This window comes from Chiloscyllium plagiosum, unplaced genomic scaffold (assembly GCF_037043375.1).
Source record: "Chiloscyllium plagiosum isolate Xiang-an unplaced genomic scaffold, Cpla_swu_hap1 HiC_scaffold_21, whole genome shotgun sequence".
Taxonomy (NCBI): domain Eukaryota; kingdom Metazoa; phylum Chordata; class Chondrichthyes; order Orectolobiformes; family Hemiscylliidae; genus Chiloscyllium; species Chiloscyllium plagiosum.
Genome location: NW_028270159.1, coordinates 16,791,098 through 16,818,373, shown reverse-complemented (window position 1 = coordinate 16,818,373; position 27,276 = coordinate 16,791,098). Strand labels below are relative to the sequence as shown.

The 27,276-nt window shown below is 39.8% G+C and overlaps 1 protein-coding gene across 1 annotated transcript in view; it reads right to left on the bottom strand.

Moving 5' to 3' along the window:
- Positions 1–27,276, bottom strand: part of nup188 (nucleoporin 188) — a 100,690-nt gene that overhangs the window by 68,098 nt on the left and 5,316 nt on the right. The window contains exons 2-12 of the mRNA XM_043720361.2: positions 26,303–26,357; positions 25,674–25,747; positions 24,089–24,173; positions 23,606–23,686; positions 19,096–19,140; positions 17,542–17,634; positions 17,162–17,281; positions 16,041–16,252; positions 4,889–5,003; positions 2,474–2,674; positions 866–955 (exon numbers count right to left, since the gene is read on the bottom strand). Of these exons, the coding sequence (XP_043576296.1) occupies positions 866–955; positions 2,474–2,674; positions 4,889–5,003; positions 16,041–16,252; positions 17,162–17,281; positions 17,542–17,634; positions 19,096–19,140; positions 23,606–23,686; positions 24,089–24,173; positions 25,674–25,747; positions 26,303–26,357 (1,171 nt within the window). The remainder of the gene's footprint in view (positions 1–865; positions 956–2,473; positions 2,675–4,888; positions 5,004–16,040; positions 16,253–17,161; positions 17,282–17,541; positions 17,635–19,095; positions 19,141–23,605; positions 23,687–24,088; positions 24,174–25,673; positions 25,748–26,302; positions 26,358–27,276) is intronic.

The window sequence follows — 27,276 nt, the reverse complement described above, 5'->3', positions numbered from 1 at the left end:
AACAATGTTATAGGAAAGCAGTTCAAACAATGTGACCCAGTGAGAGAAAGAAGAGCAATATTGTTCCAAGTGAGGATAGAGAGTGACTTGAAAGAGAATTAGTAGAGTGATCATGTATATGCTGCCTTTATTCCTCTAAGTGGTAGAGGTTACAGGTTTAAAAGGTGCTGTTGAAAGAACCTTGGTGAGTTATTTCAGTGCATCTTTTACATGGTACACACTGCTACCACTGTATGCAAGTTGTGAAGGGTATGAATGTGGGCGAGTAGCAATCATCCAGACTGCTTTATTTGGATATGTGGAGCTGCACTTGCCCAGGTAAATTGAGCTTAGTCCATTTCTGGCCTGTGCCTTGTAATTTGCACTGTCAGGAGCGAAGTTACACAGAACAGAATTCCCAGCCTTAAATGATCTATTCAGGAAGTGAAGTTGAATTGTCACATTCAGGTAAAGCAGAGTTGGTTTGCAGGAGATAATTGGGCTAGGTGTAATGCAGTTTCACATGTGAAGTAACAAACACAAAATGTTGGAGAAACATTTCACAGCATCTGTGAAAAGAGAAAAATCATTAGAGTCCCATGTGACTTTTTCTGAACAGAAATCATACAGGACATGAAACATTAACTCTTTTCCACTCTCCACAGATGCTGCTAGACCTGCTGAGTTTCTCCAGAATCATCCTGTTTGCTTCAGATTTCCAGCATCTGTGGTATTTTGCTTTTACTAAATTTAAAGATGTACACTCCATCTTTATTTTATATTAACATTAATTTCACATTCCTGGCAATATTTTTATGGACAGTTTTCCACCAGGCGACTTTTACAGGTATATCCTAATAGTCAACTCAAATGTCATATTTTCTACCTGCTGATCTCCCAAAGTTTCTTCTTCAAACGACGTTAGGACAAATGACAGCAGCCCATAGATACACATCCGAGCAGTACTGGCTGTACACTGAAAAACACAAGTTTTCTCACTGCATCTTTAAAGTATGAAAACAGAGCTAGACATAAAAAGCCTACAATTCAGCAAGTAAAAAGTAGAATAAAAGATAATGAAAGTAATGGCAGTTTCATTAGTGGCATTCGGTTTTTAAAATTTAATGAATATCCATTTTAACAAAAATTTAAATAATACACATAAATGTCTCTCCTGCTCGAGAACAAGCATCTTTACCCAACAAAATACAATCTGCAGCATCGTATTTGGTTAACTATATTTTTCAAATGAGCGTACTTATTTAACATAGAACATGGTTATCTTTAGAAACAATAAAATGTCCATTTCCAACAATATTCTCTCATTGCATCATCCCTACTTACAGTCAAAGATGTACAGCACGAAAACAGAACCTATGGTCCAACTCATCCATGTCGACCAGATATCCCAACCCATTCTAGTCCCATTTGCCAGCACTTGGCCCATATCCCCCTCAAACGTTCTTATTCATATATCCATCCTGATGTCTTTTAAATGCTGCGATCGTACCAGCCTTCGCCACTTCCTCTCGCAGCTCATTCCGTACACACCCACCTTCTGCCTGAAAAAGATGTCCCTTAGGTCTCTTATATATTTTCTCTCACCCTAAACCTATGCCCTCTAGTTCTGCACTGCCCCCACCCCAGGGCAAAGACTTTGTCTATTTATCCTATCCATGTCCCTCATGATTTTATAAACCTCTATAAGGTCACCCCTCAGCCTCCAACACTCCAGGGGAAAAAGTCCCAGCCTATTCAGCCTCTGATTTGAGCTCAAATCCTCCAACCCTAGCAACATCCTTGTAAGTCTTTTCTGAACTCTTTCATGTTTCACAAAACCCTTCCAAAAGACAGACCAGAATTGCGCACAATATTCCAAAAGTGGTCTAACCAATGTCCTGTACAGCTGCAACATGACCTCCCAACTCCTATATTCAATAGTCTGACCAATAAAAGAAAGCACACCAAATGCCTTCTTCACTATCCAAGCTACCTGCGACTCTACTTTCAAGGAGCTATGAACCTGCACTCCAAGGTCTCTTTGTTCAGCAACACACCCTAGGACCTTACCATTAAGTGTTTAAGTCCTGCTCTGATTTGCTTTTCCAAAATGCTTTTTTGAATCACATTCAGAAAAACACATATTATTCATGGTTCTCCAATTCTTGTCTTCTTGTGTCCTTAATTTCTTTCACCTGACTACTGGGCCCCATAGGTGACTACCGGTCATTTGTTTTTCTAATTCATCATTGTCTCTACAGATTGGGACTGCAATCTTATTTTCAACTGGGTATACCCCATATTGACATGGCTGAAATGGAATGATGCAAAAATGACAATTCTTAAGTTGAATAGGATAAGGGCAGGTGGTAAATGAATCCACCAGCTCTGGAACATAATTTGGTAAACTAACCATATCCTCAATTTTAAATAGTGGTCACACAAGCTTCATTAAACATTGTATTAGATTACTTTCCCATGCTACTGCACTCACATTGTTTCCCCCGCTGCCAAGCGTCTTAAGCATCTGTGTCATAAATTGGAACACATTCTGCTGAATAGCAGTGCTTCCCAAGCGCCTGATCACAGGAGTTGATTCATCCAGGTTCAGCGTATGGCGCAACAAAGCCCAAGACAGCAGCACCTGTGCATGATGTGGTATGTCCCCTAATGTCAGCAGCAACTTGTCCATCTCCTTTAAGGAAGAAATAAATTGCACAAAAAATTTGTAAGACTCTTATTATGAATAAAAGTATTATCACTGTATGGCATGGATATCACAGAACTGAAAACAACAGCTAAACACTGATTTTGTCACGTGATATCAGATAATTTACAACATATAGATCAGGTCAATGATAGAGGAATGAAAATCAATCCACTGAAAAGCAATTTTCAACTCTTGCAAAATATAGGACATTGAGTACAGTAGGCTCTTCACATCTTCTAAAAAAGCTATTCCTCTACCATAAAGTGGTGGATGCAGGTACAGTTACAAAATTTAAAACACATTTGGATTAATACATGAGTAGGAAAGGTTTGAGGGACAGACACAGGCAAGTGGAACGAGTTTAGTTTGGGAACATGGTCAGTGTGTACTTGTTAGGCTGAAAGGCCTGGTTTCAAATTGTATGATGACTCTATATAGCATCCATCATATAACTACCACAGAAAGAAAAAAAAATGAAACAAAAAATGTTTTTGGAACAAATGAATAGATGGATTGTGTAAATCTGACAAAATGTTCAACTCTGATTTAGAGAATTTCCCACAAACCATTTGCAACCAAAATGGTCAGTCAGCAAACCTGTTTTTAAACCTAAATATTTTTAAAAAAGATTTCTTATACATTTTGGTCAGCTTTAGAGAAAAGCATTGGAAAATCCAATTGATAACTTCACAATTAAGAATATAAACTACTGTAAATGGTTTTTAAAAATACCCAAATATTCCATTAAGGCAAACTCACACCATGTCAGGAAGATTACTCTCGCACAAAATCATGATGTGGAGGTGCCAGTGTTGGACTGAGGTGAACAAAGTCAGAAGTCACAAAAACATCAGGTTATAATCCAACAGGTTTATTTGAAATCACAAGCTTTAAGAACTCTCACCTGAAAGGAGAAGTGCTCCAAACGCTTGTGATTTCAAGAAAACCTGTTGAACTATAACCTGGTGTCGTGCGACTTCTGACTTTGCACAACATCAGCATCTAACACTTCAAATAGAGAAACTGACTTTCATTGAACAATCACCTGAATGCAAGTCAAAGTTGACAAATACAGAAAAGTCCTCAAAAAACTCAGGTTGCGTTCCTGAAAATTGCAACATTAAGTGATGCACTGATTCCTTTTGGAATCGCTATTAGTACTGGACTTTGGCAAAAAGAAAAACACAAACATTTCATTCACACCCTTTAGGTTGAACTACAGTAACTCAAATTGGTAAATGAAATACTTAAATGAAATAAATTGAACATAGAAGAAATATACATTCTTTTTACACAAATGCCTGCAGTGGACCCTCCAAGAATGAATTCAAGGCACTGTTGTCTGATTCTAAGCTGGGAGATAGTTGCTCACTGAGTTTCGGGACACCTACTGAGGTCTTTGCTTGATTCTGGCATGGATTTGTGCCCCCTTTTTGTTGGCTGCCAACACTTTCAGGGTCTGCTCAGGCCCCTGTTTGGTGGGGGCTGCTCCTCTTGACTATCAGCAGGACCTTGGCTTTCTTCCCTACAGCTCCAGGCCAACAGGGTAACAGTGGAGGTTGGACTCTGCAACATTTTCTCTCACTGGCTGGGATCAGATGTTCCTATGGCAGATCAAAGCCATGTGTAGCCTAGGGGCTTTGTCGGTGTTTCAGGACAGAAGGTGATGCCAATTGTGTTTCATTGAGAGTTCACCAGTTCCCATATTGTTCCAGCAGTTTGGGATACAAAACCATGTGGTTCCAACTGTGTGCCCGTGTTCGCCCACATATGTGTAGAGAGAGCGACATAATATACATGTACACGGCCAGCACTTTGTCAGTCAGGAGGTACAGACCAAAAAACTATAGAGAGACTGCATGTTGGAGACTGGAAAGAGAATGGCCTCAATACCAGGAGGGGGAGGGATTCAGGTCATGTACTACAGTGAATGGAGTAAAAATAAATCTTGCCATGCTCAATGAGACTCTAGGTCCTAATAATCTTACAATACTAAAGCAAAACAGACGACATTAATCACAGACTCCACGTATCATTGTTTCAAAATATTGGACTGTAGTCTACAAGCAATACAATGAGCCGCTGAATTAAATTAAATTAACCATGCTGACAACAGAATTTTGCTGGTCTATTCTATTCCTCCTCCATTACACTATACTTAACATGTAATATTTCAATCAGAAAAGAAGAAAAAGTTACCTGGCAAATTTCCCGAGCATTAGCAAACTGATGCTGTTCTACTCGCTCCTCGAGAGCGCATTTATGTAGGAAATCTATATCCATTCCTTCCACCAGGATCAATGCGCTGAAATACCTGAAGAGAAAAGTATGTATGTTTGAATATCATGGAAGAATGGATAAAGCATCTCCATGACAAGAAATGATACATTTTATTAGACAGAAACTATCCTTGTAATATTTAAACTTTTCAAATTCCCTCATTAAAATTTCCACAGAAAACGTAACAAATATTCAAAATGTACATTGTGTGATCTTTTAAAAGTTGAAGGTTTTTTCTGCTTAACTTTCCTCCTACTTCTGAAGGCATCAAAAATTAGTTCAAGTGCAGCAACATAAACACAAAGCACCCAACTCTGCATGTGAACTGGATACTGTTTAAATAGACGATTACTTACATCAAAATTTGAGCCAGTACAAGTAGTTGGTGAGGACAGAGGCCACAATGCTAAATGAGGAACCCTGGAGATGTAGAATATTTGCAACCAACTCATCAGAAATCAAGCTGGGCAGTATCATTTGTTAATCACCAAAGATTTCTCAAGTATTTGTCTTAAGAGCTACTCCAATTAACCTTTGCACCCTATAAATCGAAACGTGGCCTTCCATGCACAATATCTGCAACATCAAGCTACAAAAGGAAGTTTGGCCATGTTTTTAAGAACAGTTCAAGATACAAGAACTGGAACACAAACCGACCACAGAAATTGCTGATATGCCAGATTGCAACTGGAAAAAATTTTAAAATGGTCCTTACAGCACAGCATGAGATATTAAACAGAAGCACCAAGACGGAATAGAAAGTAATGACCAAGACATAAACTAAAAGTGCACAAATGCTCACATACCTTATATATGTGACAAGAAATCACAGGCCGTGAATGTCAAATATAATCTTGCAAATCACATTCTGCAGGTCAAAAGGGGAAGAAAGAGGCACAAGACTCTCTTTGTGAGCAGAGGACTTAAAACATGAACCTACAATCCACAATGATACCAGAATCATCTCCACAGCACCACAGTATGGAAAAGCTTGGCCTCCATCCTTCTGATGCACAAGTGACGAAGGTCATAACTTCATGCAGAAAGGTGCTGGCAGTAGATAGTATCCCAGGTAAAGCATTTAAATATGGAAAGATTCACATAGTTAGGAGACTCACCAGTTTCTCTGGTCTAATCTGAAAACAGGATGCTGGTTCCCAACATTATAAAGATTCCTCGATAACTTCATATATGGAATGGAAGAAATTACGTTTGTGATAATCAATGGAATGGCCCATTCAATAGCAGGAAGAATCATTGCATGGGTTAATTTATAATTGGATTGTCACTCTCCTCATTGACTGCTTTCTCTGAATCAGTGTAGCTTCAGTGAAGATCATAAAACAGTAGTCATGATTTTTGCAGCACACCAAAGTCAAGCAATCCTGCAAATTGACCTTACCAAGGCTTTTGAAACTGCAAACTGGAATGGAGGACAGTACTGTATAAATATGGCTGCCCTGAAAAGATGAACATGTAATTTGCCAGTTTTATAAATGGCACAATAGCTAGGTGATAAATCTTAACTGTCTGAGATCCAGTGGCAACATCAAGTGAGAGGACAAAATTCCCATAACCGAAGCTTGTGTAGTGCGGTGTACCTGGCATCAACACTATGCTTAGAGCTCACTGCTTAACAGGGAGCTAAGTATTCGAACACGCACACTGAAGTGAGATATAAAATCAATCTTAAAGTCAACCTCAAATGTTGCAAATTTAGATCTCAATACATGGTGAAAAGAACCATGACAGGACCAAATAGAGTATTTTTGACATTTACAGAACAAAGGAGTCAATTGCCTTCAGTACAGATAGGGGGTGGGGGCAGACGTGGCAGAGTGACAATATCACTGCTTTTACAAGAGAAAGAGGATAATGCCTTGGGACTAAACAACTGGTCGTATTCAAATTTACTTAAGTTTAGAACAAAGCTGGTCTCTGCAATGGCCACGATATCAATTGTTGCAAAATGCTATTTGCTCATGAACGTCCTCAAGGGAAGGAAATCTGTCATCATTATCAAGTCTATACAGAGGAACCGCGATTGTCCAGCATTCGATTACCCGAATGTTGGATTATCCAACATTCGCAAGGTCCTGATGCTTGGCTAAACTATGTTATCTGCCATTCGGTTAACCGAACAAAACTACTCCCTGCCCACGTCCTTCGGATAATCGAGGTTCCCCTGTGTATAGACTCCAGATCCAGAACCATGTAGTTGACTTTGAAATGTCCTCCGAATAGCTTAGCAAGCTACTCAATTCAAGGTCAGTTAAGGACGGGAAATAAACGCTGGCCACTTCAGCAATATCTGCACCCATCGAACAAATGAAAGTGAAAACAACAAAAAACGAACGCCAGTATCCAACACTCCAATGCTGGTTTCATGAGCAATATTTGAAATCTATACTGAGACTTGGCTTCAAGACTTGGTCTAATCTCATATGAGAGAACATCAGTTAGATCAAAAACCCATCTTCCTCTCCCCTGCTTTGCTTGCTGAACGCTCATCCGTCAAACCAACAGGAGAATATATCACTTATGACAGTAACATTACCCAGAAAAGAGGACTAGCTTGATGTTTCCTCACAAAAAAATGAAGCCTCCTTGTGCCCACCTCGTCGTCACATAGTGGGAATCTTATGTTGGTCTATAATTTAGAAGCATATTTAAAAGTAAAATTTAAACAGTAGCAACATTAACAAATTGCATTAAAGTTCTGAGTTCGGGAGATCTAAGATGACGACGGTCTGAGAAGATCGCAATGCAGAGCTTCGCATCGCAGCAGGAGCAGGACGGTCCTTTAACCCGCCCCAACCTAGGTCATCGGGATTTCTTGGGACTCTGGAAAAGATCCTGGAATCCCAAGAAACATCTAAAAATTAACTTATCTTTATTTTCAGCCGTCCAGAGATGCCGAAAAAAGGAGTATCAGAGGCTGGGCCTGAAGACGCAGGTCCGTAATTTGCGTGACTAAGTGGATGCTCTTGAAAACAGGGGCAGGAGAAATAACATTCGGATCATCGGTCTTCCAGAGGCTAAGGAAGGTGAGCAGTCTTGGAATTTGTTGAGGATTGGCTTCCGAAATTCCTTGACTTGGAGACTGGCACAAGAGGATTGAAGATAGAGAGGGCTCATCGGGTTGCAGCACGGAGATCGGGTCTGGGTCAACATCCTCGTCCTCTCCTGATGCTGTTCCATCATTACCGGGATAAGGAGTGTGTCATGGAGGCTTTCAGAGTCCAGGGGAAGGATCCAAAGGCCCTAATTTACAAGGGCTCGAAGATCATGTATTTTCAGGACTTTTCAGCGGCGGTGATCCAGAAATGAAAATCTTATGATGGTTCCGAGAGGAGACTAAGGGAGCTTGGGATTCAGTACTCAGATATATGGCAGTTCTTCGGATCACCTTAGATGGATCCATGCATCTCTTTGACACAGAGAAGGCAAGAGACTTTGTGGACAAACTAACCTAATTTGAACAATTGCAGGATGTATAAATAGTGTTGCTTGGGTATGTGATTATCACTTTATAAAAGAAATGGAGGAAACCCGGTTGGAGTTATATTTTTCCTTTTTTTCCTCTATTGATAACAATTTGGTTTAAACTATGTCTGGCTATGGTTATGATGCACATTTTCAATTTCTAAGTTAGGACAGATCAAGGGATGGATGGGGTATTTACTTCCCCTTTTTTTAATATATAAAAGAACTTTTTTTATTCAGATCGATATTCTATGGAGTGTTTATTCTTTTCAGCTGGTGTTTGTAGTGCGACTCTAGCTAGGAGAAGTGAAGGTGGTTGGGATAGTTAGATGCCTACTTATGGGTAGTTCGGGATGGGTAGTTGCCCCCTCCGGGCAGGGGGTGAGTTCCCCTACTCAGCACTGTTGGCACTTTATATGTTGGTCTGTTTTTTGTTGTTTTTTATTTTTAATAATTTTGTAGGTTTGTTAAATGTAGTGGTTTTAGTTTATGTCGTTTTTATATTCGGTGGATCGTGTGACACTAAGGCTCAGCAGTTTGTGGTTCGGGTTCCTCCTCTCTGGAATTTAAACGTAATTGCTGAAAATTATGGCCAATGATTTGATTAAATGGTGTACCTGGAATATCAAGGGAAATCACTCACCAATTAAGAGGAAGTAGGTACTCGAGTCTTAGAAAGGAGGTGGATATTGCTTTGTTATAGGAGACACAGTTGGATGACAAGGAGCATCTGAAATTACAGCAGAATGGCTTTGACAGTTTATTTTTCATCATTTAATACAAGTAGGGGAGTGGCCATATTGGTTAGGAAAAATCTCCCATTTAAATTGTTGGAAATGAAGAAAAGACACTTCCGAGAGGTTTGTAATTGTTAAAGCCTTGATAAATGGGAAAGAATACAGTGTTTTAAATGTTTATTGTCCTCCAGCTTATCCCCTTAAATTTTTGGTAGATGCTTTTTCTAAATTGATAAGTCTCGAGTCCTGGCACATCATTATAGGGGTCACTTTAACTGTCTCAGATCCCACAGTGGACAGGTTATCCAAAGGTCCCTCGCTACCCTTTACACAAACTAAACAATTAGTGGGTCTGTGTGGGGAATTGGTGTTGGACGACATCTGAAGGCAATTCCACCTTACAGGTAGGGATTTCACGTTTTTCTCCAATCCGCACAGATGTCACACAAGGATTGATTTTTTTTCTGACCCCTGCGGTAACCCGGAATCGGGTGGCATCTTGTACGATTGGTAATATTACCATCTCTGATCATGCTCCAGTGTACCTTATGGTTAAGACTAAGGATGTTACAGTGGGTTCAAGGTACTGGTGAATGGATCCCTTTATCCTCATGGATAGTAAGTTTGTGGAGTATTTCTCTAGGGAATTACGGGCGTTCCTAGACATCAACATAGGCTCAGTTGATAGTTCATCCGTGCTCTGGGAAACTGCCAAAGCCTATACTGGGGGTTAGTTATTTCATATTCCACCAGTAGGAAGCAGCAGAAGGGTGAGCAGCAACGTCTCCATGAAGCACAATTGAAGGCAGCCGAGAAGGCCTACTTTGACAGACCCTCATTGGTCAAACTACAGAGGATTATGGCACTGCGGTCCGCACTAAATTCCGTGCTCACGGGTGGGGGGGGGTGCAAAATGGAATTTTTTTTTTTTAAAAAAGAGATCTGAAGCTTCTGGGTGTGACTCCCTCACAACAGTCCTTTCTCAACGCCCCATTGTCAGAGCAAGTAGTGCAGGTCGCTGTGACGCAGTTTCAGAGTGGAAAGGCACCCGGTCCTCACGGACCTCCCAGTGAATTCTATAAAGAATTTATAAGTATACTCTCAGGCCCGTTGCTGAATATGTTTGATGACTCATACAGTCATGATTGTCCCCCAGCATTTCAGAGAGGCCAATATTTCACTTATCCTTGAAAAAAAAGGGAAGGACCCGGAAGACTGTGCTTCATATAGGCCCATCTCGCTCTTAAATGAGGACTTTCAGATCCTCTCTAAGGCTCTTGCATTAAGGCTGGTGACTGTGCTACCCTCTATTATTAAAGAGGATCAGACGGGCTTTATAAAGGGTCGTAGATCCTCCAATAATGTTAAGAGGCTGCTAAACGTAATTCAAGCATGCCAACAGCAGTCAATACAGGGATAGGTGATTTCTTTAGATGCAGAGAAGGCATTTGACCGGGCTGAGTGGCATTACGTTTTCTATACTCTAAAGCGGTTTGGTTTGGACGAAGTTTTCATAAAATGGGTAACGGTTCTCTATGGTGTACCTCTCGTGGTGGTCATTACCAATGGGGTACGATCAAGGAATTTTGCTTTTTACATTGGTGATTTAACCATTGGCGAAGGCCATTCGTGGGGATCCCAATATATCAACTCCAGAAGTGGGATCAAAATTACATAAGATCTCACTGTATGCATACGATGTCCTAATTTATTTGACAAATCCAGCAGTTTCAGTGCCTCGCCTGATACAATACATTCACACGGTTGGCGCTTTTTCAGGGTATAAGTCCAATTTTGCTAAATCAGAGGCTATGCCTATGGGTGGTCTTACGAAGGAGCTGGCTCTTGAGGGTGACTACAGATTCCCATTTAGGTGGTCACAGGGGAGGGGGGGGCTGTGTGTATTTGGGCACATTCATCACTCCAATTCTGGATTTTCTGTTTAAAGCTAATTTATTCAATTATTTGGGAAAATTAAACAAGATCTTCAAAGATGGGAGGCACTTCCAGTCTAGTGGTTGGGTTGGATAGCGCTTATTCAGATGAATATTCTCCCTTGTTTGCTACACTCTATACGGATGCTTCCCCTGATTTTCAACAAACAAACACACAGGAGACTGAACGGCTGGTTCAGCTCCTTTATTTGGCATCGTAAGCGGCCCATCATTAAATTAACAAAACTACAGTTGCCTCAGACTGGGGACAGTAGACCTTCCAGACATTAAAAATTACCAATTAAGCCAACTTTTGACCTAAGTGAGTGATTGGGTTTGTGGGGAACCTCTTTCAATGTGGCTAGATATTCGACGCCTCCCAGGCAAGGTGCCCCTTACCAGTTTGCTGTTTTTGGACAAGATGAGGACAGTTAGGGAATATTGCCATAACCTAATAGTTATCAATACTATTAAAGCATGAAGGACAATTCAGCAGAGGGAAGGCAATATTGGCAAAACATCTTTGTTTACACCTTTAGTGGATATGCCAGGTTTTCAACCGGGTATGGTAGATTCTAGATTTAAACGTTGGGCACCTAGGGGTGTGTCTTGCACGGGCCATTTATTTGAGGGAGACATAATGATGTCCTTCGATCAGTTAGTACGAGTTGTCTAATAGAGACCTCTTTCGTTTTTTTCAAGTTAGGGGTTTTATTAAAAAAAAACCACACTTTTGACTGATCCCTGCAAATCTGACATGGGGAGAGGGGGGGTACTAAGGGCTTAGAGTACATTCTCTGTCAGTACTTTATATCATCAGTTGGGGGGTTCCACCTCAGATAAGTCTGATCGACTCTGCAAGATGTGGGAAAGAGAGCTGGGTGTTGAAGTTTTCTCAGAAGCATGGGAGGATATTTGGGAGAATGCAAGGAAGATATCAATTTGCAATAGGACCCATGTTTTACAGTTGAAGAAACTCCACAGAGTCCACTTGGCTCCAGACCGTTTGTCAAAATTTAAACCAGTGGTATCTTCAGTATGTCCTAAATGCAAGGTCTGCATGGGCACTCTTACCCATTGTCTTTGGTCTCGCAATAGGCTTCAAATATATTGGAATGCTGTGGCAGGTGCAATGGAGAGGATTTTGGGTGTAAGGGTGGAGAAGGACCCTATCTCTCTCCTTTTGGGCCTACCCATTGCATTTCCTGCAGACGTGCATAAGAAAAAACTTTTCAATATTCTCACGTTCTGCGCAAGAAAGAATAGCTTGTTAGGCTGGATATCCGAAAAACCCCCAGGCCTGTCGGATTGGCGGAAGACTTATGGAGCATATTCCCCTGGATTTTCTCACAAATATGGTACAGCACAAAACAGAGAATTTTTAGAAGACATTGCAGTCCTTTTTGAAATACCTGGACACAGATTTATCTGCCACACTAACAAGGGCTTTTATATAACGGTAACAATTGTGTTTCACGAGTTCAACATCCAGAGGAGGAACTGTGAATGTATGAGTGTTTTGTTTGGCTGGGTTGAGTTATTACTAATTGTTTGTTGTTGGTTATTTATTTATTTAGTTAAATAGCTAGTTAGGTTTTTTTTTAAATTTTATATTTTTCTATATATGTTTATACATTTGTACAGGAGGGTGGGTTGGGGATTGGTTTTTATTATTTGGGTTTATTTTTGTACTGTTTTGAATTGCATGGTTTTGTACTTATAATAATAAAAAGAAATCTATTTTTTCTCAATAAAAATATATTATAAAAAAAGTTCTGAGTTCACAACATTATAAAAATTGCAATATTTATTATTGCACTACAACCAGCATCTGATACAAAACTTAAGATTAGGTCAGTTTCATCACGCAATTATTTCAGCACAGAGTACAGCTGAATATATTGGCTGCCCAGACATGAGCTGTTAATTAATTCCTTGCCCTAGAGACAATAAATGAGATATAATTTTCCATGAGAACAAGAACTACTCAACCAAGTCCAGATTTCTCAAGTATCAATGCTTCCTGATTTCATCTGCACAACAAAGCTAACTCTGATAACCCTATTAATCAGGGATCTTTTCAGAAGAAGCCTTGCAAGTATATGTGGGTGTACTTAGCTTGAGCATGGTACCTTACTGGCATACATGCTACACGTGGGGGTAGTGTTTGGGGGCGGGGGGGCAGTGTTAGACAGGGGTTGAGAGTGGGGCAGGGTGGCAGTATTTGAAAGGTTGGAAAGGTGCTGCACTGTGTTGGAGGCGGGGCGGTGAGAGGTGTTGCAGGCAGGGGGCAGTGTTGGGGGCAGAGTCTGACAGCGCAGGGCCTCATGCACTGTGCGCTGCTGCAGTCTCCTGAACGAGGAGCAGACTTTAAAAACTCGAATAATCGATTATCCAAACGAAATAGTGCCCACCCATCATGTGCAGATAATCAAGGTTCCCCTGTATACATTTGTTTCATTTATTTCTGCTCTAGCAGTTCTTGCATTTCACATTTCTCTCAGTTGAAGTCCACTTTAATATTTGTATGAAGTTTAAAGTCAATTTATTATTAAGTTTAAAAAAATGAAGCATGTAATCTGAAAAACTGTAAGCACACTAATAAACACTATTTTGCATTGCAGCGGTGGAATCAAGATTTGTCTAACTTTTCTTGGGTAACTAAAGTTCAAATGAGTCAACTTGCCACAAAGTCATCGACATTAAAGATTTGGCATGCTGTCAACACACAACTCCAGTCCACAGTTCCGGCAACAATCTGGCCATCAGAATACCTACATTGAAAACCTACTCTGAAGTCTTGAACAGCTGGGCGGCACGGTGGCACAGTGGTTAGCACTGCTGCCTCACAGCGCCAGAGACCCGGGTTCATTTCCCGCCTCAGGCAACTGACTGTGTGGAGTTTGCACGTTCTCCCCGTGTCTGCATGGGTTTCCTCCGGGTACTCCGGTTTCCTCCCACAGTCACAAAGATGTGCAGGTTAGGTGAATTGACCATGCTAAATTGCCCCTAGTGTTAGGTAAGGGGTAAATGTAGGGGTATGGGTGGGTTGCGCTTCGGCGGGGCGGTGTGGACTTGTTGGGCCGAAGGGCCTGTTTCCACACTGTAGTGTAATGTAATGTAATCTAATCTATTAAACTAAACCTTCAACTCATCACTGACACCTTTTCCCCACCCCCACAAAAAAGTGCTACAATGTAGTAATGTTACATAGATTTTGAAAGATTCAATGACAAACGATTGAATATGGTGCAAATTTTATTATTTATCAAATGGTACCTTCTGCAATTGTAATAATAGTCTTTAGAAATACACAATATAATACAGCAGAGTTAGAACAACATTATGAAGGAGAAACCATGACTGATAATCTCAAAGAGCTCCAATAAATTTAACTAAAGGATATATTTATATTTCCAGAAGATGATGTTCAGGCTATACATTAGGTTCTTTAAGAGGAAACAGCCCTGATGTTCAGGGTAGTATATCAGTATGGATACAGGATCAACTGACTAGAAGACAACATTGGATAAAGAGGATAGCAACCTGTAACTTAAGTGTCACAGAATTATTTACGCTATATCTATGTTCAATATCAATGATGAACAAGGGAAGTGACATACTATAGCCAAGTTTGAATATGACAAAAATAAGTGGGAAAGCAAGTAGTGAGGCAACACTACCAGAAGGATGAATACAAGAGCAGAAAATTATTTAAATGGGAAAAGACTAGAGAAAACTGCAGCATGTTCACAAATCACTAAAAGCCAACATCCAAGTTCAGTGGGTAATAAAGAAGGTGAATGGACTAATGGCCTTCATTTCAAAGGAATTGGAGTATAAAAATGGGGAGGTCCTGCTCAAACTATATAAGGCAGTAGTCAGGCCACATTTCGATTACTACGAAGAGTTTTGGTCCCCTTATCTAAGGGAAGATTTACAGGTATGATTGGCAGTCAAGAGAAGGTTCACCAAGTAGGAAATTTTCCATCACACTTCTAACATCTGCCTTGTGCATGGTGGACAGATTTTAGAGAGTAAGGAGGAGAGTTACTCACCATAGTATTCCTAGCCACTGATCTGCTCTTGCAGCCACTGTATTTATGTGGCGAGTCCAGTTGAGTTTCTGGTCAATGGTAACCCCAAGGTCGTTGACAGTGGGGGATTCAGTGATAGTAATATCATTCAATGTCAAGGACCAGTTTTTACATTGCCTCTTACTGGTGATGGTCATAGCCTAGCTTTGTAAGGCACAAATGTTACTTGCCACTGGTCAGCCCAAACTTAGATATTGTCCAGATCTTGTGGCAGCTGAACACAGACTGCTTCAATATCTGAGATATCACAAAAGATGCTGAACATTACGCAATCATCAAATATCTCCTCTTTTGATGTTATGACAGAGAGGTGGTCATCGATGAAGCAGCTGATGGTTGGACCTAGGACACTAACCTGAGCAACTGCTGCAGAGTTGCCCTGGAGCCGAGATGATGGACTTCCAACAACCACAACCAAGTACCTATGTGTTAGGTATGACTCCAGTCAGTGGAGATTTCCCCTGATGCCCATAGATTCCAGTTTTGCTCAGGTTCCTTGATGCCACACTCAGTTGAATGCAGCCTTGATGTTAAGGGCTCTCACCTAGAGGACATTGAAGCTGTGAAATTCTTTACTGGACAGGGCTTTAAGCAAATGCAGGTGGAGATAGACAGACTTTTAAACAATAATGGAACCGGGGTTGAGGAAAGGCAGGAAAGTGTAGTTAAGGATCATCTGATCAGCCACAATCTTAGTGACTATCAAAGATGCCAATGGACTGAATAGTCTGCTTCTGCTACTAGTTCTTATAGTCTTATCTCAACATATCACATTTAACCACTTGCATATCAATCATTGCATTCATCATGTACTCACCCAATACGATCAACCATCCCATCCATGCTTTCATCCACAAGATGCCTGTTTGTTTGCCTTGTTCCAAAACCTTGCTCTTTAAATATTCGTGCAAAAGCCAGGAGGTCTTCTGGTCCCATCTCAAAATAGGCATAATATAGGAAGATAATCTCCAAAATTAGTGCCTGCTCCTTTAGACACTGTACAAACCATCGAGACACTTGGCGCTCTGTCTACAAAAAACACCAGAAGGAGGTATTACAACATGGTCTGTGCCACTTGAGTGCAGCTTGATCAAGAAACAGGACCATTGGCGCAGGTGAGATTTAACTGAGATTTCACAAGATTGGGATTATCTAATCAGGATAAAATGGGGGAAAATGAAAGGAGAGTACTGGGCCCACTGAATTCGGTTGGCAGCAAATCTGGATGGTTTGATAATGGTTAGAGGGGGTCCAGATTGTTTCATCGGGAAGAAGGTATAAGGCATCTTTTAGGTCAAAAGATATCAGGCGAGGAAAGGGAGATAGAGAGGTAAAAAGTAGTGAGCTAAAAACATCATTTTGGAGCAGTGCCAAAATAATTGATTGTATGCACAAGAGACACTATATTTAAAACCATAAAGCAAGAGACTTTTAGATCATTTTAAATAGTGAAAGGAAAGCTCTGTTATGTAGCTTAAAGTATAGACTTCTTAGAAAAATAGTGTTTAAGTCAATGCGGCTTTTAACTTACTGTGTTATGATCCTATTAAAGGACTATTAACATTTACATTTAATGAGAAATACAAACTCAATTTAACCATTAGAATTAAACCACAAGATTTACTTGTTAGATTTTTTTCATAGAACAAAATAAACAAACGTGATAAAACAATTACCATATAATTACATTCAGCTTTACATCAACTCTCCTCTAATTTAGAGTCATTTACCCTCAGAGGGTTTCAAAATACGAAAGAAAAACAGCAGAAGCAACGTAGTTTATCTTAACTAATCGACAATAGCCAAGTAAAAGCCACAATTGTGATGTTTCTAACGTTTTGTCATAAAAAGTGTGAAGTAACAGGAAATAAAAGTTTGGGAAAAGTTGAGGTAAACAGCATTAAAAAACTAAAGTACAAAATTGAGGGATTTACACACCATAAGATTCCCATGTGTTTCCCAAGTTGGAGCTTCAGTTCTGAACAATTCTTCAAACTGTTGCCGATAATTCGCGACCAGTTCCTTCTCCAACTTATCCACACATTTTGAATACTCTGCCTGAGGAATAAAACAGAAATAAATAAGCTGTCATTAACATAGTCAATATCTTCTCACAGTGATGTCACAATCATTGATTTTTTGTGACCCTGAAGTGTGCAATGAAAATTATGCAATGATTTCTTACACACTCACTACAAGTACAGTACAGAATAATTCTAAACTAAAGTAGGTTGCATAACATCACTCAATTACCTTTCACTAAGTCATGCAATATAAATTTCACCTGAACAATCCATTTCTGCATGAATTCAACTCACTCTGTAAGGGTGTCGTTCATCCTGAAAATATGTAAGTAGGTACAGAACACAGCGCAGCGTGTACAATCTTTCTTCATAATAGTATTCTGCAATCTGAGCACAGGAAGGCAAGAAATACAAAATTAAGAAAAACAATGAAAATAGCAATTGCAAGAAACATTAGCCAATTTCAAGCTAATCAAATACAAAATCTGGTTTTACTTTTCTGAAACAAGTATTTTTGCACTGCAATTTCACCACTCACCCACTCAAATTCTTTGAAGACTACAAGCCCAAACCACAGCATTTTGCAATCAGCAAGCAAGAAAGAGAGTGTTTAATATTTTTTAATATTGGAAAAAGAAATGATTTAACTTGCAAACGTTTGGGGGCTTGGCTTTTGTAATTCTGACCCCCAAGAACAATCAGAAGTAATTTTGCCCATTACAGATCAATTAAGTAATTGCAATCGAGGAAGCTACAACTGACCAGAGGGGTCATCAGAAAATACAACTGTCAGAGAAGGTTATTACATCAAAGAAAACACAATGAAAGGTTTATCTATCCTCATGTCTCTTGGCTTCTGAGCTGAAACAAATTATGTAACAACATTAATTTATTTCAGATAACATCACATCAGACCACAGTGACCATACACTGTTTTTACATCCATTTCCACTTTGCTGTATACCATTGGATACAATTTCTCCGATGTCTTTCCTTATTTAAGTACTGAAACAGTACCCAGATGTCATCCATAGTGCTCCAGATTTAGATGAAAAACAATGCTGCTTAGGAAGCACTCAAATTGTGAATACTGGAAAAAGGAACATTAAAACAACTAAGACGGTATGTTACTTTTAACATAAGTGCAGATGCTAAAGGAAAATAAAACTGAAGAATAACCTACAAAATGGGAACACGTCAACAGCAAATGGCCAGCACCGCTGCCTGTTGCCTCGCAGCAGCCAGGGACCCAGGTTCAATTCCAGCCTCAGGTGAACTGTGTCGATTTTGGAGATTCTCAGTGTCTGTGTGGGTTTCCTCTGAGTGCTCCAGTTTCCTCCCACAGTCCAAAGATGTGCAGGTTAGGTGAATTGGCAATGCTAAATTGCCCATAGTTTTCAAAGATGCACAGGCAAGATCCCATTAGTCAGGAGAAATGTAGATTAATAGGGGTAGGGGAATGGGTCTAGGTGAGGTACTCTTCAGAAGGCCGGTGTGGACTTGTTGGGCCAAAATGGGCCAAATCACTGTAGGGATTCTATGTTTCTATTAAATATTGTTATTTTAAATCTTTCAAGCAGAGTATGAAACACTGCCTTTATCTCTTCTACTTCAGTACATACTGCATGCAGTAAGGAGACATGAACATTTGATCGAAGAACACTGACCTTCTTTTACCTCCCTTTTGTGTGGAATCACAACTTGCATTTAGTACTTCCCCACAACACCAGCAGTTTGAGAACTCAGTGGGGTTTAGTAAATGGGCAGAGATCAAATTCAGAATTAAATCATAGCCTTCCCACTAATTGCAGACAGGTGTTGTTATTTTTAAGTTTAAACATAATGTACCTTCAGCTGCAGGGCCTGGCTCTGCCTCTCATCCTGCAATACTGCCTAAATAAAAAGAGAAAAAAAAATGAAACAAATATGGAATAAATCCCATGTCAACATTCCAAGAAGTTTCTTTTTGCAAAACACGGTTGTGATTTTAAGGCTGTGGTTTGATTGGAAATTTAAGACTGAATCAAACACTAATTCTAACTTTCAACTGTTGGTCTATGGTCTACATGTCAAAACAGTTAATTATAGTGCCAATGGGAGGTTGTTTCAAGTGTTATGGACAAGGCAGGACCCCCTCAAAATATTTTAAGATAGCCTAGACCCTAACTTTTTTTTAAGGCAAATGTCAGCTGTCGTTTTCCAGATGCAATGCAATTGGTCAAACTACTCAATGTTAAGCAAAACAATTTATTTAATCACTATAGTTAAAATACAAATAAAAGAACTCAGAATAACTTTACCAGAAAACTTGGAATAATAGATACAGTAACTACCACTAATTAACTGTTCCAATCTAGTAACATATCACAAACACACCCCTTTGGAAAAAAGGAGAATTCAGAAAAATAGATTTGTCTCTCAGGTAGCCCAGTGGCAGAGAGAAACTCCAGCTTCTAACTGCAAGAGAAAAAAGATAGCTTCTACTTCTTCAAACCCTTAACAACAACTGCTTAAAACTAAACCTCAAGCTAAAAAAAAACCTAGAAATGTTGACAGAGCTGATCACATCCATCCAGGCTGCCTCCATTGTTCCAACATTTAAAAAGAAAACTCAAGGCCTCACAAGCTGTTTACTCTCGTGGTTTTGGCAGACTGCTCAGTACTTAGACTCAGAGTCATAGAGATGTACAGCATGGAAACAGACCCTTCCGTCCAACCCGTCCATGTCGACCAGATATCCCAACCCAATCTGGTCTCACCTGCCAGCACCCAGCCCATATCCCTCCAGATCTTTCCTATTCACATACCCATCCAAATGCCTCTTAAATGTTGCAATTGTACCAGCTTCCACCACTTCCTCTGGCAGCTCATTCCATACACACACCACCCTGTGTGGAAAAGGTTGCCCCTTAGGCCTCTTTTATATCTTTCCCCTCTCACCCTAAACCTATGCCCTCTAGCTCTGGATTTCCCGACCCCACGGAAAAGACTGTCGATTTATCCTATCCATGCTCATAATTTTGTAAACCTCTATAAGGTCACCCCTCAGCCTCCGATGCTCCAGGGAAAACAGCCCCAGCCTCTCCCCATAGCTCCAACCCTGGCAACATTCTTGTAAATCTTTTCTGAACGTTTCCAAGTTTCACAACATCTTTCCGACAGGTAGGAGACCAGAATTGCACGCAATATTCCAACAGTGGCCTAACCAATGTCCTGTACAGCCGCAACATGACCTCCCACACTCAATACTCTGACCATTAAAAGAAAGCATACCAAGCACCTTCTTCACTATCCTATCTACCTGCGACTCCACTTTCAAGGAGCTATGAACCTGCAGCAACACTCTTTGTTCAGCAACACTCCCTAGGACTTTACCATTAAGTGTATAAGTCCTGCTAAGATTTGCTTTCCCAAAATGCAGCACCTCCCATTTATCTGAACTAAACTCCATCTGCCACTTCTCAGCCCATTGGCCCATCTGGTCAAGATCCTGTTGTAATCTGAGGTGACCCTCTTCGCTGTCCACTATACCTCCAATTTTGGTGTCACCTGCAAACTTACTAACTGTACCTCTTATGTACCTCTTACTAACTGTACATCCTAATCATTTATATAAATGACAAAAAGTAGAGGGCCCAGCACCGATCCTTGTGGAACTCCACTGGTCACAGGCCTTCAGTCTGAAAAACAACCCTCCACCATCACCCTCTCTTCTACTTTTGAGCCAGTTTTGTATCCAAATGGCTAATTCTCCCTGTATTCCATGAGATCTAACCTTGCTAACCAGTCTCCCATGGGAAATTTTGTCGAACGCCTTACTGATGTCCATATAGATCACATCTACCGCTCTGCCCTCATCAATCCTTTTTGTTACTTTTTCAAAAAATTCAATCAAGTTTGAGAGACATGACTTCCCACGCAGAAAGTCATGCTGACTATCCCTAATCAGTTGCTGGAAAAGCGCGGGTCAGGAAGGGCTCATGCCTGAAACGTCAATTCTCCTGCTCCTTGGATGCTGCCCGATCTGCTGCGCTTTTCCAGCAACACATTTTCAGCTCTGAGCTCCAGCATCTGCAGTCCTCACTTTCTCCTATCCCTAATCAGTCCCTGCCTTTCCAAATACATGTACATCCTGTCCCTCAGGATTCCCTCCAACAACTTGCCCACCACCGACATCAGGCTCACTGGTCTATAGCTCCTTGGCTTGTCCTTACCACCCTTCCTAAACAGTGGCACCATGTTAGCCAACCTCCAGTCCTCCGATACAAATATCTCAGCAAGAGGCCCAGCAATCGCTCCTCTAGCTTCCCAGAGTTCCAAGGTACACCTGATCAGGTCCTGGGGATTTCTCCATCTTTATGCGTTTCAAGACATCCAGCACTTCCTCCTCTGTAATATGGACATTTTGCAAGGTGTCACCATCTGTTTCCCTACATTCTATATATTCCATATCCTTTTTCATAGTAACTACTAATGCAAAATACAAATTCTGCCTGACAACTTCTCTTCAAAAGAAAAATGACAAAATAACCTCAAAGCCACAGTATTGTCACAAGTCTGGACCAAATATTATGGATCAGACCAAACTCATGGTAAATATATCAAGAATATAGCCTAGACCCTAACTTTTATCTTATTAAAAGGCAAGTGTAAGATGCTATGGTCCAGATTTATTTCGATTGGTCACACTATTTAAGCAAAATACACTTTATTCTTATCTCTAGTTAAAATACAAAGAAAAGAAAGAAGAATTGGTACACCTTTAACTCTACTGGGAAAGGTAATAATAGATTGTTTAATTACTAAACTACTAGCAACTGTTCTAATACAATAACATCTTAAACAGACCATGGGAAAAAGCAAATTCAGTAACACAGATTGTCCCATACAGAGAGAACTAAAGTTTTTAGTAATAACAAAGATGTAGCAGGTTCCATAACCAGCTTCCAAAATCCTAGCAACTGCTGAAAGTTAAACTAAAACCCCAGTTCTGACTCCACTCATCCATGCTGCTTCTATTGCTCTTACTTCCAAATACAAACCCCAAGGCCTCACAAGACCATAAGACATAGGAACATAAATTAGAACATTCAGCCCATCAAGTCTGCTCCGCCATTCAATCATGGCTGATAGGTTTCTCAACCCCACTCTCCCACTTCATCCCCATAACCCTTGATTCCCTTGGTACTCAAGAACCTATCTCAGTCTTAAATATACTCAATGACCTATCCTCCAATGCCTTCTGGGGCAACAAATTCCATAGATACCCCACCCTCTGGCTGAAAAAGTTTCTACTTATCTCTGTTCTAACAGATCCTCCCCTTTATTTTAAGTCTGTGCTCTCGGTTCCTAGTCTCTCCTATCAATGGAAAACATCTTCCCAGGCCATTCAGTATTCTGTAATTTTTCAATTAGATCTCCCCCCCATCCTTCTAAACCACAGACCAAGTCCTCAAACTTTCCTCATATGTTAAGCTTTTCATTCCTGGGACCATTCTCGTTAACCTCCACTGACCCAATCCAGGGGGCCCAAAACTGTGCACAATACTCCAAACGTGGTCTGACCACAGCCTTATAGAGCCTCAGACATACAACCTGCTTTTATATTCAAGTCCTCTCAAAATAAATGCTATCATTGCATTTGCCTTCCTAACTACTGACTCAACCTGCAAGTTTACCTTGATAGAATCCTGGACTAATACTCCCAAGTTTCTTTGCACTTCAAACTTCTGAATTATCTTCCCATTTAGAGAATAGTCCATGCCGCTATTCTTCTTATCAAAGTTCATGACCCCATACTTTCCCATGTTGTACTTCCTCCGTCACTTCTTTGCCCACTCTCCTCACCTGTCCAAATCCTTCCGGAGCCTCCTCGCCTGCTCAGTGCTACATGTCCCTCTACCTATCTTTGTATCGTTTGCAAACTTCTCCAATGTCCTCAGCTCCTTCATCTAGAGCCTTAACGTATAAAGTGTGTTCACTTTATTGACTTGGAACTGACCCTTTGGTACCTCTGTCTCAATCTCTTCATTTTAAAAAAAAAAATGAAACCACACCTCAAAGCAATAGTATCATCACATAAATCAAAGTTACAAGAAATAGCTGGTAGGTAGTTAGTACGGCTGCAGAAACTATAGACTAAGGGAAAACGTCTCACTATAGTTATCTCATAAGATAACATATTCCTCATGATTTTTTACTGTATTGCAAAATATTGATATTAACATTCAACCTACGCTGGGGTCTGCTCACCAGCTGTCCACACGTGCATGCCACAAACTGTAAAAGAGTGTGGACAAAATAAAGGATCATCAACCTATGCTTAATCTATTAACTGTCCCAGTTAAAACAGTTATACCTTTATTGAGCTCCGTGTGCCTCTGTAATCCTCTTGTAGATACGACTGCAATAGTTGAACACTTTGTTGTTCATCCAAACTCTATTCAACAAGATTTAACCAAGAATCAGAACAACTGAACATTGGAGAAATACACAAGCTGTGCATTATTCAAACTTCTTTAAAACATCACATTCTTTGATAAAACAAATGTAATAGAATTTAATTACATAACTGTTGGTTTTGAGCAGTAAAAATATACACTCAGACAAACTAAACTCCTCTGCCAATAAAGAAAAAAATTAGTCCAAATGACCTTAGTTTAGGTCACTGTGGACTTTGAACTCCCAAGCTCTTGAAAATAGGTTCAAATATCCTTAATCTCATTTTATTTTGGACCATTACAACTGATGGAGATTTCTATTCCTTCTCGGTCAGAAGCACATTCCATTGTAGGACTGCATTCAAACTCACTGATGCCAAAAATATGACAGTAGTACTTACCAGGAATTTGCTGATCCGTAGCCCAAGTTCCTTCAGAGGTACTACCACTTCTTTATCAGCTTTTAGCTTCTCCCCAGAGGATATACTGGAAGAGAAGAAACAGCTTTCCCTTGAGTGAGACTCTGATTATATACACTATGCAATACTTGTAGATAAGCTTAATGGTGCCAGCTATAGACCAGAAGATATTTTATCTGAAAAGCAGTTTTTAGAGCTGTGGGATCGAAATTGCCGAGTGGCAAAAAAAAAAGCCTTTTATTCAGCAACCACAAGTAACACAAGGTCGAGGCGGCAATAGAATCCTGAAATACAGTTCTTACAATAGCCTTTTTATACAGTTCTTACATACATTAAAATTCCTTTACTATGGTGTTACAGGTTTGGCGGGCTTCTGTTCTGAGAGATAGGCGGGGATGGTATTGTTCTGTACAGTACACTTATTCAGAGGTAAATAGGCCTAAACACTGCTCGTGGCAAGGGCTGATAAGGTTTGAAAATGCAGTAATGGATTTGAAAGGGTTGTTTTAAATTTGGTCTAGCTTATATTAGTAAAATATACTACAGACCTGCGATTTTATGAATGGATGAATGAAGCCATGTTATAGTAGGGAGTTATGAATGAATGGAATGAGAACATGGTGAGTGGGTTAGTAAAGGAGTTATGAATGAATAAGCAAAGCGCTTATGAGGAGGAAATATAAAGCGTTTGTGGATGAGTCAGTGAAGGGACCTAGAACACAATATCTCACAGAGCCTATTTATCAATTTTCACAAATAAAATCATAAGTATTCCCAGTGTGTGACTACATCCTCTGGTGTTCTTTAAGCCTACTGATAATCCTAATGGGGTTAATTCTGGCCAATCCTATGTTACATCTTATGCTTTATTTTTAATCAACAAAATACCTACCCTTGAAGTCATTTACATTAATTGATGAAACCTACCTGCTTACGCAGGAAGATATAGTGGCTTTGGAGGCAGTCCAAGCTGACACTATGTACGGAAGGACATGTTTTATTTGGAGAGAGTGGGTAGACTTGATCTTTACTTATTGAAATACAAAAGAATGAGGGGCCAACATATTGAAACACAAGATTCTTAAGGGACATGAGAATAGATGTGTAAAGGTTGTTTCACTTTGTGGGAGAATCTCAGATAAGACGGCATAATCTCAAAATAAGGGGTTGCACATTTAAAAGATGAGGAATTTCCTCTGAGGGCAGTGAATCCGTGGAAAGTTTTACCACAGAAGGCTGTAAAAGCTGCATTGCGAATTATATACAAGACTGAGACCAACAAATTTTTAACCAGTAAGGGAATCAGGGTTATGATGAAAAGGCAGGAAGTGGACTTCAGGATCATCAGATCATCCAGATCTCATTGAAAGAGAGCAGACTATGGACTAAATGGCGTACTTCTGGCTTCCACATTTTATGTTTTTATCCTCTGTGGTCAATAATTTCTCCACACTATACATTATCAACCAAAGGATATGCAGTACTTCAAACTATGGGGAAAATAAATAAGTCAGTCAGTCTTGCAACAAAGTTTAAAAAGCATATTATAAAGAGTTATCATCATTACCTAGGGGGTTTGTAATAAGACAGGCCAGCTAGTAACCGCTCACAATGTCGATCCAACTCAGCTTCAATTTGATCCTGAAAGAAAATAATGTAATTCAAACTTTATAACTGTTCACCTTCACGTTTTACATCCATTTCAGTGATCCTTCCTAAGAACCATAAAACAACACCGATTGATTTTTGGAGGTACTTCTTCCATATTGTAGTATAATTCCTATAATTTCTTATGTTACTTTTTTCCTATTAATGGTATCAATTTACAATCTACAACCACGCTTTTGCTGATGCTAATCAACAGCTGGACAATAAACAGGTTACACTGATTTACCTCTTGATATTTCTAATCCCAAAAGATCATTTTGCTTTTGAATACACCAAAGATCTGCAAATTGCATGGAGAACTGTTGCTACAAATAATGCAACATGTTATTATGTACAGCTGCAAAATACAGTTAGAATCTGTGAAAATCTTTTAACCCATTGGTGCCATGTGTCAAAGAATTATTCTCACCATTCATCAATCATAGCATTACCTCTACTGGTAACGCTGGGAAAATATAAATTCTTCAATAAGTCCAAGAAAGCTGCGCAACCAATTTTAAAATAATAATTTTACTGAATTGAACTTACATTTTCTCTTAGTGCTGACCTCCCCAGTAAAATTGTCCACAGCTCTCGACTGCTCCTGTGAACAAAGGCCAGAGTCCAAATGGTGTTTTTTAAGAGACGGTTTATATATTAGATTGCTAAAAGTTAACATTAGCGTCACTCTTACCTGAGCAAATACTCACCCAAATATCTGAATCATTTAGTCTCAGCTTTACCAACATCTTAATGATAAAATAATGTTTCTAGCATAGAACCACTGAAAACTTTCAACACAGAAGAGGCCATTCAGTCCATCATGTCTGCACTGTACACATGATCTGAAATTGATACTTCATCCCAATTTCATATCAGACTCGCCTGTTAGCAAAAGCAGTTTTTCATCTTCATTGTAAGAATTTGATTTATTACACGTAACACTGATACGTCATTCCAATACACTTATGTTTCAATATAATACCGATGAACTTTTGCAACTTGGAATCCCAACAAAACCTTGAGAAAAATGTTCTTTATTGATTTTATTAAGGACAACGAAATTCCATTGGAAACAGTACTAATATCAAACTGGGTTCATTCACAATCAGACCATCAGATTTCACAATCTCATTTGCTCTCAAATGTATTATCTAGGATAATCCTCAGTGTTCTATCAAAGGAGAGCACCATTGTCAAAGATACCATTTTCAATTAAGCACTTGTCACCAAAAGATTCTATCACTATTTAAGAGAAAAGGGGTTTCCAACAGTGTCTTTGTCAACATTGCCTACTAAGCCAACATTCCAAAAGTACAGCATAAGGTTTGTTAAATTAATTTTGGATTCAAATGGACAAAACTGTTCCTTAAAAACAATATCCCTCACCCTACACCTTTGCCCAAAAGCTTTGAAGTGTGGCCCTGATTAAATGTGGATTAAAGACAAAAATAGAAATTGCTGGAAGAGCTCAGCAGTTCTGGCAGTATCTGCGGAGTGAAGTCAGAGTTAATGTTTCAGGT